At 41.3% G+C, this 12,445-nt stretch overlaps 1 protein-coding gene across 1 annotated transcript in view; it reads left to right on the forward strand.

Moving 5' to 3' along the window:
- GPC5 (glypican 5) overlaps window positions 1-12,142 on the forward strand; it is a 1,044,547-nt gene extending 1,032,405 nt beyond the window's left edge. The window contains exon 8 of the mRNA XM_030567347.1: window positions 11,439-12,142. Within this exon, the coding sequence (XP_030423207.1) occupies window positions 11,439-11,596 (158 nt within the window). The 3' untranslated portion in view covers window positions 11,597-12,142. The remainder of the gene's footprint in view (window positions 1-11,438) is intronic.
- Window positions 12,143-12,445: the final 303 nt, after the last annotated feature.

The following is a 12,445-nucleotide window of genomic DNA, read 5'->3' on the forward strand; positions in this document are numbered from 1 at the left end:
AGGGCTGTCATAACTATAAAGGGAAGGGTAACAACCCTCCTGTATATAATGCTATAAAATCCCTCTTGGCCAGAGGCACCAAAATCCTTTGACCTGTAAAGGGTTATGAAGCTCAGGTAACCTGGCTGACACCTGACCAAAAGGACCAATAAGAGGACAAGATACTTTCAAATCTTGGCAGGGGTGGGGAAGGCTTTTGTTTGTGCTCTTTGTTTTTGGTGGTGGTTGCTCTTGGCAGTAAGAGGGACCAGACATCAATCCATGTTCTCCAAATCTTTCTCATAGACTCATAGACTCTAGGACTGGAAGGGACCTCGAGAGGTCATCGAGTCCAGTCCCCTGCCCTCATGGCAGGACCAAATACTGTCTAGACCATCTCTAATAGACATTTATCTAACCTACTCTTAAATATCTCCAGAGATGGAGATTCCACAACTTCCCTAGGCAATCTATTCCAGTGTTTAACTACCCTGACAGTTGGGAACTTTTTCCTAATGTCCAACCTAAATCTCCCTTGCTGCAGTTTAAACCCATTGCTTCTTGTTCTATCATTGGAGGCTAAGGTGAACAAGTTTTCTCCCTCCTCCTGATGACACCCTTTTAGATACCTGAAAACTGCTATCATGTCCCCTCTCAGTCTTCTCTTTTCCAAACTAAACAAACCCAATTCCTTCAGCCTTCTTTCATAGGTCATGTTCTCAAGACCTTTAATCATTCTTGTTGCTCTTCTCTGGACCCTCTCCAATTTCTCCACATCTTTCTTGAAATGCGGTGCCCAGAACTGGACACAATACTCCAGTTGAGGCCTAACCAGCGCAGAGTAAAGCGGAAAAATGACTTCTCGTGTCTTGTTTACAACACACCTGTTAATGCATCCCAGAATCACGTTTGCTTTTTTTGCAACAGTATCACACTGTTGACTCATATTAAGCTTGTGGTCTACTATGACCCCTAGATCTCTTTCTGCCATACTCTTTCCTAGACAGTCTCTTCTGTATGTGTGAAACTGATTGTTCCTTCCTAGGTGGAGCACTTTGCATTTATCTTTATTGAACTTCATCCTGTTTACCTCAGACCATTTCTCCAATTTGTCCAGATCAGTTTGAATTTTGACCCTGTCCTCCAAAGCAGTTGCAATCCCTCCCAGTTTGGTATCGTCTGCAAACTTAATAAGCGTACTTTCTATGCCAACATCTAAATCGTTGATGAAGATATTGAACAGAACCGGTCCCAAAACAGACCCCTGCGGAACCCCACTTGTTATACCTTTCCAGCAGGATTGGGAGCCATTAACAACTACTCTCTGAGTACGGTTATCCAGCCAGTTATGCACCCACCTTATAGTAGCCCCATCTAAATTGTACTTTCCTAGTTTATCTATAAGAATATCATGCGAGACTGTATCAAATGCCTTACTAAAGTCTAGGTATATCACATCCACCGCTTCTCCCTTATCCACAAGGCTCGTTATCCTATCAAAGAACGCTATCAGATTAGTTTGACACGATTTGTTCTTTACAATTCCATGCTGGCTATTCCCTATCACTTTACCACCTTCCAAGTGTTTGCAGATGATTTCTTTGATTACCTGCTCCATTATCTTCCCTGGCACAGAAGTTAAACTAACTGGTCTGTAGTTTCCTGGGTTGTTTTTATTTCCCTTTTTATAGATGGGCATTATATTTGCCCCCTTCCAGTCTTCTGGAATCTCCCCCGTCTCCCATGATTTCCCAAAGATAATAGCTAGAGGCTCAGATACCTCTTCTATTAACTCCTTGAGTATTCTAGGATGCATTTCATCAGGCCCTGGTGACTTGCAGGCATATAACTTTTCTAAGTGATTTTTTACTTGCTCTTTTTTTATTTTCTCTTCTAAACCTACCCTCTTCCCGTAAGCATTCACTATACTAGACATTCCTTCAGACTTCTCAGTGAAGACTGAAACAAAGAAGTCATTAAGCATCTCTGCCATTTCCAAGTCTCCCGTTACTGTTTCCCCCTCCTCATTGAGCAGTGGGCCTACCCTGTCCTTGGTCTTCCTCTTGCTTCTAATGTATTGATAAAAAGTCTTCTTGTTTCCCTTTATTCCCATAGCTAGTTTGAGTTCATTTTGTGCCTTTGCTTTTCTAATCTTGCCTCTGCATTCCTGTGTTATTTGCCTATATTCATCCTTTGTAATCTGACCTAGTTTCCATTTTTTATATGACGCCTTTTTATTTTGTAGGTCACGCAAGATCTCGTGGTGAAGCCAAGGTGGTCTTTTGCCACATTTTCTATCTTTCCTAACCATCGGAATAACTTGCTTTTGGGCCCTTAATAGTGTCCCTTTGAAAAACTGCCAACTTTCCTCAGTTGTTTTCTGCACAAGTCTCTCATATTTCAAACTTGTAAGTAACAGGTAGGCAAGGCGTTTTAGTTTTATCTTCGTTTTCTCAACTCGTAAATGTTCCTTTTGCTAGAGGGTTTACCTCTATTTGCTGTAACTTTGAACCTCTGGGCTCTTTGAATCTGATTACCCTGTAAAGTTATTTCCATCCTGATTTTACAAAGATGAACTTTACCTTTTCTTTTAATAAAATTCTTCTTTTAAGAACCGGATTGATTTTTCATTGTTTTAAGAACCAAGGGTTTTGGATCTGTGTTCACCAGGACTAATTGGTGAGTGTATACTCTCAAGCGTACCCAGGAAAAAGGATGTAAGGACTTGGGGGGGTAGGGAGGAATTAGTCTCAAATATGCCCAGGAAAGTGGAGGTTAGGGTCTTGGGAAATATTTGTGGGAAGGTAGAGTTCCAAGTGGCTCTTTCCCAAGATTTGGAACACACTTGGTGGTGGCAGTTTACTGTTAACCTGAGCTGGTAAATAAGCTTAGGGAGTCTTTCATGTGGGTCCCCACATCTGTACCCTAAAGTTCAGAGTGGAGGAGGAATCCTGACAAGGGCCTATAGGAATTAGTGGTTTGTCAAGTAGGTTACACAGGCGCAGCCATGCACCATCCCGCCAGCTGAGTCTTCATTACCCACTGAGGCTCAGTCACATGATCTTGACATGGAAGGACTCCATGGGGTTGGGGTTGAAGGAAGAGCTCTATTATCTCTAATCTTCACTGTCTGGTAAAATTTTGGCCATTGTTTGGTGTTTTGTGGTACTCTCAACTCATTTATGCCTAAAAGCAGCAAAGACATGGTATGACCCTAATTGATTAATTATCATAATTTTCTCCAGTTTTTCGTACTGTGTAAAGTTTTACTCAGAACTCATTACTGATAAATATAATAATATTATAAAAACATAAGAATCATATTTCCTAAAGTTAGACTTGCCCTTTAGGGGGAAAAATGACTCAGACTCCTTGAAGTTAGATATGCTCCTTGGAAAAAATATAGCTGGTATTAACCACTTCTATGTTCCCTGGATATAGTTGAGAAACTCTTAGCAGTACCACCACCTATATTTTCCTGAGCCCTCTGTTATGACAGACATCACCCCTCTGTACTCCTCAGAACCTCTATCCTATCACTCTCCTGCTTGCCTTGCCTCTAAATTCTCCTGATCCATTAAGAGCTGTGTCCTTATGTCTATATTCTACTCCCCACATTCTCATTGTTCCCCATTCACCTGCAGACTTTCAGAAGCCTTGAACAAGTTGATTTTCTATTTCCTCGTACTATTCATCCTCCTATTTCCAGACAACTCTTCAGTCCCAAGTACCACAATCATAGCTTCATCTAAAATAATCTTCCTGCAGCACAATCATAAATCCCCTATCCAAACCTCTTGAATTCTCCCAGTCTCATTAGAAGTTTCATCATGATTGTCCTTCCAAATCCTGGCACATTTCTACAATAACTGGCACTTTTCTTCACACTCCACAAACTGTACAAAACAAAAGTATGCTCTCTAGTTTATATGTATATGTATTAAATGACTGCAATGAGTTTCAGCTAGGACCCTATATAAGAGTGACATCTTGCAAGAGCCACATCCTATAAGATTTTCCATTTCAAAGGCATGCAGCCCCTCTTATTTAAAAATTCCTTCTTAAAAAAGGCACTTTATATGGGCAGGAACTGTCTTTATTTCTGACTTGGGAAGTACCATGCACACGGCTGGAATTTAACAAAAACAGTAAACAATGATATAATTATTTTTAATAATAATTAATATTTGAGACTCACATAAAACATATGTGCTGTCTGAGGCATAATTTGAATGTTCTAGTACAGAGGTTCTCAAACTTCATTGTACCACGACCCCCTTCTGACAACAAAGATTACTATATACACTGAACCGTAGGCCCTCCTGAATCTCCCCACCCTAGCAGGGGGATCAAAGCCAAAGCCCAAGCCTCATTGTCCTGGGCAGAGGGGAGGGCAAAGCGGAATCCCAAGGCCCACTGCTTCAGACTGGGGAAGGGGGGTCAAAGCTGAAGCCCAAAAGCTTCAGCCCCAAGGGGGGGGGGGGCTGTAACCCTGAGCCCCACCACCATGGGCTGAAGTCCTTGGGCTTCAGTAGTCATAAACAGATAAGAAAAGTTAATAGCACAGAAGTACTTTATATCTCTTTGACTGTAAAGGGTTAACAAGTTCAGTAAGCCTGACTGTCACCTGACCAGAGGACAGGATACATTCAAATCTTGAGGGAGGGAAGTTTTGTGTGTCTGCTGTTAGATTTTGGTTGTTGTTCACTCTGGGGGCTCAGAGGGACCAGACGTGCAACCAGGTTTCTCTCCAATCTCCTTGATACAGGTTCTTATAGATTCCAAATAGTAAGTACTAGTTAGATAAAGCGAGTTATGCTTATGTTTGTTTTCTTTATTTGCAAATATGTATTTGGTTGGAAGGAGTTCAAATGTGTTTTTGGCTGAAAGGAGTTCAAATCGGTATTTTGCTGAGAAGATTCTAATTTGTACTTGTATACTTAGACTGGGAGGGTATTCCCAGTGTCTATAGCTGAAAGACCCTGTACATATTCCATCTTAAATTTACAAAGATAACTTTACTGTTTTTTTTCTTTAATTAAAAGCTTTTCTTGTTTAAGAACCTAATTGTTTTTTTATTCTGGTGAGACCCCAGGGGACTGGGTCTGGATTCACCAGGGAATTGGTGGGGAGAAAGGAGGGAAGGGGGAGAGAGAGGCTAAATTCTCTCTGTGTTAGGATTACTGTCTCTCTCAGGGAGAATCTGGGAGGGGAAGAGAGAAGGAGGGGGGAAGGTGAATTGTCCTCTCTGTTTCAAGATTCAAGGAGTTTGAATCACAGTGATCTTCCAGGGTAACCCAGGGAGGGGAAGTCTGGGAGAGGCAACGGTGAGGGAAAGGATTTACTTTCCTTGTGTTAAGATCCAGAGAGTCTGGGTCTTGGGGGTCCCCAGGGAAGGTTTTGGGGGGATCAGAGTGTACCAGGCACTGGAATTCCTGGTTGGTGGCAGCGCTACAGGTTCTAAGCTGGTGATTGAGCTTAGAGGAATTCATGCTGGTACCCCATCTTTTGGACACTAAGGTTCAGAGTGGGGAATTATACCATGACATCAGTCTAGTGCAGTGGGGCTTGGGCTTCATATTTGGCTCTGGGCCCCAGCAAGTATAGCACCAGCTCTGGCGACCCCATTCAAACGGGGTCATGACCCACATTGGAGTCCTGATCCACAGTTTGAGAACCACTGTTCTAGCATGTGGCAGGGAGGGCACTGCACACCAGGAGAGTTCCTTTTCTTCCTCCTCAAAGCTAACTGGATTCTCCCAAATAATGCATGGAAAAACACCTGACAACTTCATTATAACTTGAAGAATCTCCTGACCTCCAAAGTGTGTGATTCAGCATACAGCAGACAGTGGGGTGTGTGAAGTGATCTGAGGTAGGAGTGTAGATATTGCTATGAAAGTGGGGATGAAGCTTGCTCAACTCCAAACTTTCCCAGGCCAATGGCCAACAAAGTTGTTATTGCTGAGAGGTCTATTTAAAATGAATTTGGTGGTCTCAGTCCATTTTCCTGGAGGCAAGTAATAGCAGAAAAGCCATTGGTGCTGACTGCAGTGCTGTTGGCAATCTCAGCAGAGAGGCTCAGGATTCAATGACCACGTAAAGTGTCACTAAGGTTGGCCCTTCCAGGTCATGGTTAAGGCATGTTACTGATTGTTGTTACCCTGCTGCTGCACCTGTTCTGTGGATAAATAGAACAGTTCAGCCTTCAGAGCTGTCAGTCCTGTCAGCTTTCACACACCCTAAATACACACACGGACAAAACCTTTGAAAAGAGGCTGGAGATGATAGAAACTTTTAAAGCTACTGTACCGTATTGACACACACACACTTTGCTGTAATATGTACCACAGTGCTTTTTGACATGCTTTGGTTAGTTAATTATTACTAAAACAAATTAGAAAAATATTTTTCCACTTCAGCCTCTAGCTGGTTTTCACAGATGGTGGCGATTGCAGACATGTGTGATGCTTGGAAGGTTTGCTTTGTGGGGTTTGTGCAGACATTGTATTTACTTTTGGATCCCAGGGGTTCGCCTTCTATCGCTGCCTCACAGGTTTGGCTTTAAACTGGAACAAACCCAATATTTCAGTTACATTGCTGAGCTTTATCTGGCTTTCCATTAAAACACTGGCTTTTGCGTGATATTGACATTAAACCAGACATTGCTCATAGCATAACGATAACTGTAGACAGCACCTCCACCAGTTGATGGTGCTGTGTCCCTATCTGAGTGTTAAGATAGTGTTGTATTGTACGTAGTTATGTTGATCTGATCTGCTGGGGTTATCAGGAAGTTCAGTTGTGCCTGTTTGTAGTGGCGTTGGTTCAATAAATTTGTGATTCTATAAGTGAATATTACAATCGGTGGCTGTGGCTTCAAGATGGCAAAAGCACCTTTGCCTGAGAACAAATGCACCAGCTATGCAAATGAGACTGGAATCTATGAACACTTGACAGACTTTAACGACTTGCTGTCTGTGAATGCATGATCTGATACTTGGATGGGGTTGCCCAAACCTTATATGAGAAGTTTCCCAATGCAGATTATGATTCTTATAGATACTTGCATGACTGCTTTGATGGGGGATTGGCCTTTTTGAAATACCAGAAGGAATGGCAAGCCAGGATGAGGGGGAGAGAAACCCTTGAATAGTTATTTGCATTGAGGAGACAGTTCAATAGGGCTTTTCCCTGTACCACCTTCAACGGTAGATGGCGCTGGGAAAGCAGAACCTGCTGTGCTGAATCTGGACCTGGCAATGAAGAGAGGGGCCTCTGTCCAGTGGAAAGTTCTGAGAGACTCCTGTGTAAAAAGTCAGCTTATAAATGGTTTAGCAGGAGAACTTCATAACCTGCTGGTGAAGGATCATAACTAGGGCCCTGCCAAATTCATGGCCAGAAAAAAAACTTCACAAACCATGAAATCTGGTCTCGTTCTGTGAAATCTGGTCTTTTGTGTGATATTACCCTACACTATACAGATTTCACAAGGTGAGACCAGTGTTTCTCAAATTGGGGGGTCCTGACCCAAAAGGGAGTTCCAGGAAGGTCACAAGGTTATTTTAGGGGGAGTCACGGTATTGCCACCCTTACTTCTGCACTACCTTCAGAGCTGGACAGGTGGAGAGCAGCGGCTGTTGGCTGGGCGCCCAACTCTGAAGGAAGTGCCCCCCTCACCACCAGCAGTGCAGAAATAAGGGTGGCAATACCATACCATTCCACCCTTACTTCTGCACCACTGCCGTCAGAGCTGGGTGGCCGGAGAGTGGCGGCTGCTGACTGAGGACCCAGGATGCAGCTCTGCAGGCAGCAGTGCAGAAGGGTGGCAATACCATACTATGTCATCCTTATTTCTGCACAGGATCTCTGCCAGCAGCCACTAATCTCCAGCTGCCCAGCTCTGAAGGCAGCGCTGTAGCCAGCAGCAGTGCAGAAGTAAAGGTAGCAGTACCACCACAACTACCCTCTCCCATAACCCTGTGACCCCTCCACAACTGCTTTTTGGGTCAGGACCCCTACAATTACAGCGCTGTGAAATTTCAGATATAAATAGCTGAAATCATGAAATATATTATTTTTTAAATTCCATGACTGTGAAATTTACCAAGTGGACTATGAATTTGGTAAGACCATAAGCATAACTTCCTGGACAAATCTATGGACCAGATTAGATGCAGAGTTCAAAATGTGGAAGAAGAAATTGGTGTTTCCTTAAAGGAATCAGCTATTAATTCCCAGCCTCATAATGACTCCTTTATACCATATACACAACACTTGAAGAAATGATTGCTAGTGAAGTGGCTAAAAAATTGGAGGAGGCCCAAGTGCAGTTTTTCACAGGTGTCCCATGGGACCAAAGAGACTTTCCTGAGTGGACCTCAGGCCAGATGATATTTGGCAGGCGATACAGAGGCACAAGCCAATAGAGATGGCATTGCCCAAGCAGAGGAAAGGTCCATCAAGGGAAACTAGAAATTGCTGATGTAGTAGGGCTACCATCAGCAACTATTAGAATGGCCTCCGTGTAGAGCTCCCCAGATACCCATTAATATGTGTCTGGAGACATCGGTGGCTAGAAAACCACAATGCTATTGAACTAAGGATCTGAAGTAAATCTGATTTACTTTAAACACCCGGTGCTGAGAGGGAATAAAATGTGTATTACAGGAGTTGAATTGGAGTAGAATCATCACCTACTGCAGACAGCAGGAAAAATCTAGCTCCCTCTGAACTTGAGGTGTCTTCATAGTAAATCGACATTTGCTGTGGTCACCAATATTTCTAGCACTGTTGGGAGTGGATTTCACCCCCGGGCATCATAAAAATGTGTTGGATGTTAACAGAACTCACTTCTCCGTGGCCAATATTCAGATACCCCTACTGTCAGTAGGAGGAAACTAAACAATGCATCCTGATTAATAGAAAAACAAGAGCTCACCCCTTTGTAGTGGATTGAGAACTGATGCACAGATCCATTAAAAGAAAGACAAGGGCAAACACTGAGGATGTTCAATAGCTAACCAAGAGAGATGCAAAAGAGGATTTGGTGGTATTCCAATTCCGAGCTGATGCATGTGGCTTGTAATGGGAAACCGGTTGTAGAGAAGGAATTAGGCTACACAGCCTTGTGAGAGGAGGCAGCTATATTGCTTCTGGCCATCAGGCCACATGGCCCTGCAACAGAGGGCAGCCCAATTGACTTGGCCATCAGACAGGGCAGCCTGATTAACTCTGGTCACTAGGCTATACCACCCTGAGGTTAATGATGGTCAAGTGGACTTAGCCAGAGAGCTATAACACCATTTCCGGGCACCTAAAGGGAAAATGGGGGTGCACTTGTCCCCTGACAGTGCTATATTGTTACCTTAGTGTTAAAATGAGATTGTGCACTATATAAATATCTCATGTGCGCTAGACAAATGCATCACGTGGGCTGGATTTATCTTAGAGGCTGGAAATTTGACACCCCTGCGGTAGACTCTCTTATATATCCACTGGGTCAAATGTATCTCTGTTATAGCCATGCAACCTTGTTGACTTTAATGGAGTTGCACAGGTGTAGCTGAAAGCCAAATTTGACCCAATGAATTCACTATGAAGTAGCACAGTCTGTAGAAGCAAAGCTTTCAAATGAAGAAAATCTTCACTGAAGAGCTGGACAAGTGACCAAGACTATCTGCTTTCTACTTCTATCTCCCACACCCCTAAGGAAAAATGTCTTGATTCACCCTGTTTGGTGATCCATTAAACCCTGATTCAGTGAAGTACTTAGTTATTGATCTTTTCCCAGGGAGACTACACATTGAGAATGATCAGGAGGACTTACTTCCCCTCACCCCCTGCTCCCTATTGTTACTGTTTTTCCTTGTTTTCCAAGTTGCACTGTACTCATGGAGCTAGTTTTCACAAATTCCAGGCAATCACAATAGATTGATAAATCCATACAAAATAGCAGTCCATTCTCCTGTCTGAGTGCAACAGCAAAGAAGACAAACACATTCTTGCAGGTTTTAGAGACAACATGATTTGCTTTCACCTACCCTTCCTTTAACACATTTTTTCAAAGCTACAGGAAGGAGATTTTAGTATGTACAGTAAAATCACAAAGGGCACTTTTCAAGCTACATGTAGGAGAAAAGGAGTATTTTTAGCACTAAAATAAAAAGTAGTTAGCCTGAAAAATAAGGAAGTAGCAGAGAGCTGCTCCAGTTTCTGGTTAAACTATAGCTTAACAAGAAGAATAAAACCATGACTAAAATATTCATACTCCATCATAGCCCCTAAAAATGTAATGGAATCGTGAGTTTATTCATCGTTGCTAATGACGCAGAAGGGTGAAAGAAGTCCTAAACAATGAATAATAATGCAGGAACTCAGATTGTAGAATCAATACGTCAGATCAGTAGAGCTAAGCTTCCTTATAATGCCTCTGTTCCAGTGCAATAGAGCTTACCTTCTGAATTATATATGTATTGACATAATTACATAAATATTGACTTTGCTTTATATGAAGTCTTTTTCGGTCTCAGTGTAATTACAATGTCAATATGTGTTGCATGTCATAACATTGAATTTAGACTTGTTAATTTTGATTGATAGTGGCATGCCACGGGTTATTATATAGGATAAGACAGTTAGTCCAGAAGTGTGCACACAAAATGGAAAGCAAATGACAATGCTGTTATGGCTGAATGTGTCTCCAGACTCTTCTACTTATGATTATTGAACCAGGTACTGGAGGTGTAATGGATGACTGTAATATCCTTGTTTCATATTCTGGCAGGGTGGAAAAAAATGTCTTATATATGTTTCTAAAGTTCAGAAACATTCAACCAGGAGCTGAATAAGGGTCTTCCTTGTTTACAGTTTGTCTTAGAACGTGACTTTATGTTGTGAAGTCCACCTTTCTCTATGCCAAAACGGAGGCCCTAAAATCCTCCATCAGTTACACCTTCATTTCATCTAAATTTTGGATTCACATTCCTGAAAGTTCTAATAAAATTATCTCCATCTTCTTTCAAATTTAAGATATGAGTAGTTGATTTCTGGGTACTCTTGGCACTCACAAACTATTCACTTCAGTCTGTGAATATTTGCTTAGTTATAATTCTACAATAACTGCTCTGTCCAGTACTGGTAGGGCTGTGAATTACTTCCAAGGGTAAACTGCAATATAGAGTGGCATGTGTTTCTAGATTCAATTATGAAGAGTTTTGAATTTATAGACTCATAGACTTTAGGGTCAGAAGGGACCAATATGATCATCTAGTCTGACCTTCTGCACAAAGCAGGTCGCAGAACCCTTCCCATCCATTTCTTTGGCAGTAACAAAAAGAATTAGAAACCAAACTGTGACAGTCTGTGTGCTCTGTATATTTAAATTTGTCCTAGCTGTATCATGTTGCCAGTAGTGGGAAAGCATGCATCATCCTGTATTTTCTTATTTGTCTCAGCAGGGATGCCAGACAAGACAAACCTCAGTGACGTAAAGCAAATCCATCAAACAGATGGTGGCAGCACTTTAGACACAACTGGAGCAGGATCTACAGGAATGGCTGCTTATATGACATTTACGTTGATTAGTGTGGTAACATTACTTTTCAGTCTTTGGTAAATGTGCAGCTCTGTCTTGATATAAGCATCTCATTTCAGTCTGTTTGTTCCTCCTCACAAGCCTGGAATAAAAGATTAAACGTAGCAATATTTATGGTAGCCTGATCCTAGGTCTATGTATTGACAAAATTGTTTGCTTGTGTAATATATTTCCTAGGTTTTTTTAACACCTGTATAATTAAGCAAAATCATATTTCTTTTTAGAGTATTATGTTACAGATATAATAGCATTGCTGAACTCTGAACTACTATTAAAAAAAGAGAAACCCAATTTAATTTCTCAGCATTTTTGTACTTGAAAATCCTGTCTCCTTTCTGTTTACAGAAAAATGCCCGCATAAGACTTAAAAACTAGAATTTGTACATCTCATGAATAAATGAGTGAAATTTTAAGTCTAAACTATTTTCTGTGAAAAATGTAGATTATACAACCCTGAAACATTTTGCAAATTTATGTTAGTTTTGGTGAATTGTTCGTGTCTAAAAACAAACAAATGTCAAAAAAGTCAATATTTCATTTTCCCCTTTGCAAAACAAAACATTTAGATTTTTTTATTCAGACTGACTACTTGTTTTGAAATTTCCTTTATTTTTTTTAAAAATTCAAAATCAAAATGAAATATTTTGTTTTTGGTAGAACAAAACATTTGTTTGCCCCCCAAAATCTATCACTTGCACAGTTATGCTGACAAAAAATATATTGTAAACAGATAAAACTAATTTACGAGGGGTTTCTTTTAATACTTCAGGAAAATTAGATATTATGCGATGCTTGTGGGTGTATATGTACATGTGATTACATATTGGCCAGAGATAACAGCAAATTCTCGTGCCATATGGAGGTGATGGA

The sequence above is a fragment of the Gopherus evgoodei genome, chromosome 1 (genome assembly GCF_007399415.2).
Source record: "Gopherus evgoodei ecotype Sinaloan lineage chromosome 1, rGopEvg1_v1.p, whole genome shotgun sequence".
Taxonomy (NCBI): domain Eukaryota; kingdom Metazoa; phylum Chordata; order Testudines; family Testudinidae; genus Gopherus; species Gopherus evgoodei.